This window comes from Erythranthe guttata, chromosome 5, assembly GCF_056151865.1.
Source record: "Erythranthe guttata isolate IM_541 chromosome 5, IM_541, whole genome shotgun sequence".
In the NCBI taxonomy this organism is placed as follows: domain Eukaryota; kingdom Viridiplantae; phylum Streptophyta; class Magnoliopsida; order Lamiales; family Phrymaceae; genus Erythranthe; species Erythranthe guttata.
In genome coordinates this window covers 15273162-15278776 of record NC_142537.1, presented here as the reverse complement: position 1 = coordinate 15278776, position 5615 = coordinate 15273162, and the positions used below count along the sequence as shown (strand labels likewise).

The following is a 5615-nucleotide window of genomic DNA, read 5'->3' as shown; positions in this document are numbered from 1 at the left end:
AAATAAAAATACAAAAAAAATTAAATAAATGAATCTAATAATTTTTCAATAAGAAATAAAGCCTACAAAAGAGTAGGAAATTGGGCTTGGGCCGAAAATTTAAAAAAGGCTCTACAATATCAACCATATAAATTTCCTCAACCAAACAAAGCCCTAATATCCATTCTAGGGTTTTCCAAAATTCTGCACACCCAAATCGCCGCTGCCATCTCAATTCTCTCTAAGCAATTCCGAACATGGCGACTCAAATGAGCAAAAAGCGAAAGGTTTTTTCTTTTTTCAATTTCAGTAATCCAATCTGTATATGTATTTTGGTTTCGTAATGAAGATTTTTTGGTGGCTGATTTTTTTTGGTGAAAACTGAATTTTGCTGCAGTTTGTGGCTGACGGAGTGTTCTTCGCTGAGTTGAACGAGGTGTTGACTCGTGAGCTTGCGGAGGATGGATACTCTGGTGTGGAGGTCCGAGTTACTCCCATGAGGACTGAAATCATCATCCGTGCAACTCGCACTCAGAACGTTCTCGGTAATTAATTTTTATTCCGTTCTCTTTGATTTCGATTCATACCTAATTTGCCGATTTTTTATGCGTTTATGTTCGTAAAGATCCGATTTTTTTTTTTTTTTGGTTATGTTGATATAGTTTTTTTTTTTTTTTTTTGTGTTTGATTTGATTGGTTTGATTTACAATAGGGGAGAAGGGAAGGAGGATTAGAGAGCTGACTTCTGTGGTTCAGAAGAGGTTCAGGTTTCCCGAAGGCAGTGTTGAGTTGTATGCTGAGAAAGTTAACAACAGGGGTCTTTGCGCCATTGCCCAGGCCGAGTCTCTTCGCTACAAACTCCTCGGTGGCCTTGCTGTCAGGAGGTAACGAATTTTACTCGTGTCATTCGGAATATCTTGATGGATAATCTCATACTTACTTGCACGGCATTTGTTTTTTATTTTTATCAATTTTGTCGCTTTGTTTGTGGATTGTATGATTTTGGTGCCAAGAATAACTGAAATCTGTACACATGTATTATTGGATGATGACTAAAATAGCCAACTTCGTCCGAATCGTTATTTTCGTGAATTTAGTTGTGCTCATGCTGCTACCACGGAGAAGAGACACTTTTGGTTAATTTTCCACTTGTTGCTCCCATGTTCTGATCACTCACCTCTTGGCATAGTTGTAGTTTAAAGATTTTTTAGAGACAATTTCGAGAACACTACAACTTAGCAATGTAGTCAGAATTGAGATCTGAATCGGAAGATTTAAGATATTACGCACTTGTTTTTTGTTATTGGTATATATTTTAGAAAGCTATTACAGCTGTCGTGATTACTTAGTGGATTAGAGCTTGTTTCACCTGACTAATTAATTGACAATGTACTGACCTCGAGTCATCTTAAAAACAATTTTGGTGCTTCAATACCAATCTTTGTGTCGGATGTTGACTAGAATAACTTTCTTGCTCCATGTTACTTTTGCTGCAATGTTTCTGGTTTTCATTCAGCAACCATGGAGTAGAAACATGGTTAATCTTTTCTTTTACTTTTTGGAATAGTTACCGTTGGAAGATTTCTGTATAGAATTTTAGAAAGTCGTACTATGTATCTATGTTAATGATTGTTTTTCTGCGTATGTAGTACAACAGTAATGCTCTTCCAACATATAGTCTGGTGAACTTTGTCTCTCTTTGTTTAAAATATTTTCATGTGCACGTATGGTGGTTTGGTTTCTGAGAATGAGATGTGTGATTTAACATGTGATTTAAATTAAGTATTTTATATTGAGCATATTTACTGAATAAACTTGGGTGTATTACAATAATTATTTGTTATTTTTAACATAAATCTGCATCAAGTACTTCTTTGTTTTATTGAACGTCTAATTTATTCTAGAAATAGTTTCTTACAAGTGTGATCTTTTGTTGGTCTACCACAGGGCGTGCTATGGTGTTTTGAGGTTTGTTATGGAGAGTGGAGCCAAGGGATGTGAGGTAAGTCACTCATTTTCTTAAATTTAGTTGCTCGTATATCGAAAATGTGATTTTGCATGTCCATCTAATTGAGTACTGTGCCACAGGTGATTGTGAGTGGCAAGTTGAGAGCTCAGCGTGCCAAATCCATGAAGTTCAAGGATGGGTACATGATTTCGTCTGGTCAGCCCGTCAAGGAATACATCGACGCTGCTGTTAGACACGTTCTTCTCAGACAGGTACACTTAAAAATTTTCTTTATCGTATTATTTTAAAAAAAATGTTGGATTTCATTTTCGATTATTGTGATTTTTTGTCGTTATAGGGAGTGCTTGGTATCAAGGTCAAGATCATGCTTGACTGGGACCCGAAAGGAAAACAGGGACCGACAACTCCTCTTCCAGATCTTGTCACAATTCATCCTCCAAAGGAAGAAGAGGTGTACATCAGGCCATCAACTGCTGTACCAACTGAGGTCGAGGTCGAAGCGTAATAGATCCATGTTCAGCTCAACTTCTCGTTAGATTATTATGTTTTTTTTTACGGATGAAACCAATTTTCGATTTTGTTTGGTATGATTATCAAAGATTGTTATTCAGCGTTATCGTTTTCTCGTTTTTATGTTCTTTTGTAAACTATTGAGATTGATATTTTATTTTCATATTTTTGTGGGGAAAGTTCACTTTTGGGGAAAGACATGAAGGCATGATGGATGGGTTTTTTGTAGGGAACAAGAAACCTAGTGGTTATGAATGTTTCATACTATTAATGTAACAAAAGTTATGTCCTAATATGCTATTATTATTTATTAAGACTTAAATTTCGTTGGCTTTGGGTTGAACTTGTAGAGAATAAAAAATGCATTCTATGGTTAATAAAATGCATTTCCTATGAAGAGAGTTTTCTTAATTTTGCATTACAGTCTTTTCTTTTTTGTTTCTTGAAAGTTTAGATAAGGATTAATCCCACTTTGCACCCTTTCAATTGAGCATTTTGGCACTTCGCACTCTTGTAAAATAATAATAGCATTTTGCACCCTCAAAACATAATAAATCATTAACAATGCACGGATAATTCATTTTTTATTAGTTTTTTTTTTTCGTGCAAAATAACAAATTAAATTGTTATTTTCTTTAACGTCCAATCTAATTTCGAGCCCACAAAATGCGAAAAAATAAAAATCACACCGGATAATTAAAAAAAAATATATATTTTCTTACAAAATAAAATCAAATAAACTTTTATCATTAAATTATTCTATTGATAGATTTTTTATTTTAATTGGTGGAAATATTAGGTTAGAAATATTTGGAAGAAAATATGATTTCAGATAACTTGATAACGAAATAGCGGAAGAATTTTTTTTTTCGTATAATATTATTTTGTAATAAAAATATAATTTTTAAATACCACTAAAAATATTAAATTACATTTATTAGCTTTAAAATCTCATGTGGGGTGGTTATACATGATATATTGTGTTTCGATGGTGCAAATAGCAAAAATGATATATTTCAAATGTGCAAAGTAGGATTAAGCCCATTAAATAAAGAAAAAAAGAAACCAGATTAAAGTAAAAATGTCCATCTCATTTATTCAGAAATGAAAATCAATACAATACAAAATTCAATACCCATAAAAAAAAAAAAAGGAAACTCATGCATGTTAAAAAAACATTGAAAGGAAACCGAAAAACGTATCGTTCCACAATAAGCAAACACACCAAAAAAAAAAAAAAATGAAAAACCAATAACCCGTGATTTTTCAAGCGACGGGTGTCTTCCTATTCGGCTTGAAAACATTCTCGATAAGCGATTCCTTAATTCCCAACATTTCCGGGAATTCCTTCTTCAACTTAGATGCGTCAAGTTCATTGTTACTCCTCGGTGCGACAATCACCTTAGCTTGTTCCTCAAGATTGAAATTCTTCCAAGTGAAACTCGGATCGATATACTCGCGGTACATTTCCAATATTTCGTTATGGCTCACGACTCCGGGATTAGTGAAGTTCCATATCCCGGTGAGGTTTCTCTTTGCCATCTCGATTGATATTGGAAGGAGCTCGTCTAGTATCGTCATTGAATTCGGTATGTCCACCACTTTCTCGTACCTCGTGATTTTTGTGATGAAGTTACGTGGGTTTGAAAGATCCGACGAAATTGGCATCCTCACTCGCAATGTGCACACGTTCTCGTAGTTGTGTAGTAAATCCTCGACCTTCGACAACCATAATAGTGTAATTAATTATAACAAATTGTGCGATACATTATATTATATAAATCACCAAGAACTACAAATCACACAATAATTTCTAGCATAGATAGTACTAGCCACATCTCCAAGAAGAAACTATACTTACCATAGTGCAAGATTTGTACGATAAAAAGGAATATCGGAAGTGAAAAATTAATTCCCAATTCCGTTACAAAAAAGAAATCGGTAATTGGAATTAAAAAAAAAGTCCCAAAATAGGGAATCGGCATAAAAAAATTTGTTCCAAAATTAGAAATTTGTTCCAAAATTAGAAATTTGTAGATCCAAATTGACGGAATTCGGAATTTCCATTGTTTTAGTCACCTATAATATGAAGTATACTGATATTACAAATGTGATTTCCGGGAAGAAAAACAATCGAATTTTCGGAAATATGTTTTCGAAAATTAAAATCGAATCTGAAATCGGAATCTAATACACGTATTCCTTTCTAAAAACAAATTCAAAACAGATCGAAATCGGAAGTTGGGATTCGGAACGAAAAGCACTATTCCAAAATCGGAAATATTCGAATCCAAATCGAAGCAAAAATTCCGTTCCGATTTCCACCTCTAAACTCTACACTCATCATTACACATTAAATTCAAATCTAAGTTCTACAACGCATTCACAAACGTATAATTAAGAAATAAGAACAGAGATCAAATAAGAAGAAAGACTCACCATTGCTTTAGTCTTGGAGTAAAAGGATCCGATAAAGTTGGGGGTATCCTCCTCCTTGAACCCGACGCCCGACCCGAGAAGATGACCCGAATCGTACTCGAAGATGCAACCCGTGGCGTAGTTAATCAACACCAGTCCATTCTCCCTGCACACGTCAGCGAGCGTCAGCGTGCCGACAACATTGGTACGGATCGTCTCCACCTTGTGCGACTCGCACCAGTCGACGTTCGGCCGGCCGGTGACCCCGGCGGCGTTGAAAACGTGAGTCGGTTTGACGAAGGCGATGTCGGCCTCGAGGTCCGGCCGGTTCTGCAGACGACCCGACCCGTATACGTATTCGATTTTCTGGGCCTCGCATATCTTGCCCAACAACCCGCCTATCCAGCCGGTTCGGCCGTAGATCAGGAACTTCAGAGGTTCGGCGGCAGCGCCGTTGGCGGTGGCGCTCATTTCTGTAATTTACTGTGTTGTACTGTGTGTGTGTGTGTGTGAGAGAGATATAGAGAGAGAAATGAATTGTGTGGAGCTTTTAGTGTGGCTTTTCTTTCTTTTATCGGATCTGAATTACATTATTATTTATATAAGAGGAATTTTCTTGGGCATGGGTTTAAATTGACGAAAATACCCTCCCATTACACCTCATAATTTTATTATAATTTACAAAGAATCTTTATTAATGATATAAATAGAAAAGTTTAGATCTACTAAAGACTACAAC

General features: G+C 35.6%; 2 protein-coding genes across 2 annotated transcripts; one reads left to right on the top strand and one right to left on the bottom strand.

Annotated features, from left to right (window-relative positions):
• Nucleotides 1–88: 88 nt before the first annotated feature.
• LOC105958590 (small ribosomal subunit protein uS3x) lies at nt 89–2637 on the top strand. Its single transcript, XM_012982590.2, has 6 exons — nt 89–266; nt 377–524; nt 692–863; nt 1927–1981; nt 2068–2199; nt 2286–2637. The coding sequence occupies exons 1-6, from the start codon at nt 237–239 to the stop codon at nt 2451–2453; spliced, it is 705 nt and encodes a 234-aa protein (XP_012838044.1). The 5' UTR covers nt 89–236; the 3' UTR covers nt 2454–2637.
• Nucleotides 2638–3528: 891 nt separating this feature from the next.
• On the bottom strand, nt 3529–5615 carry NRS/ER (nucleotide-rhamnose synthase/epimerase-reductase). The gene is made up of 2 exons (XM_012982589.2): nt 4898–5615; nt 3529–4177 (listed from the first exon to the last, which is right to left on the bottom strand). Exons 1-2 carry the CDS (start codon nt 5345–5347, stop codon nt 3725–3727), a joined length of 903 nt encoding a protein of 300 aa, XP_012838043.2. The 5' UTR covers nt 5348–5615; the 3' UTR covers nt 3529–3724.

Coding starts and splice junctions, on each gene's coding strand:
- NRS/ER (XM_012982589.2), bottom strand. CDS start 5,347: ATGAGCGCCACCGCCAACGGCGCTGCCGCCGAACCTCTGAAGTTCCTG. Junction 4,178..4,897: donor ACTCCAAGACTAAAGCAATG/GTGAGTCTTTCT, acceptor TGGTTGTCGAAG/GTCGAGGATTTACTACACAA.
- LOC105958590 (XM_012982590.2), top strand. CDS start 237: ATGGCGACTCAAATGAGCAAAAAGCGAAAG. Junction 267..376: donor AAATGAGCAAAAAGCGAAAG/GTTTTTTCTTTT, acceptor ATTTTGCTGCAG/TTTGTGGCTGACGGAGTGTT. Junction 2,200..2,285: donor GACACGTTCTTCTCAGACAG/GTACACTTAAAA, acceptor TTGTCGTTATAG/GGAGTGCTTGGTATCAAGGT.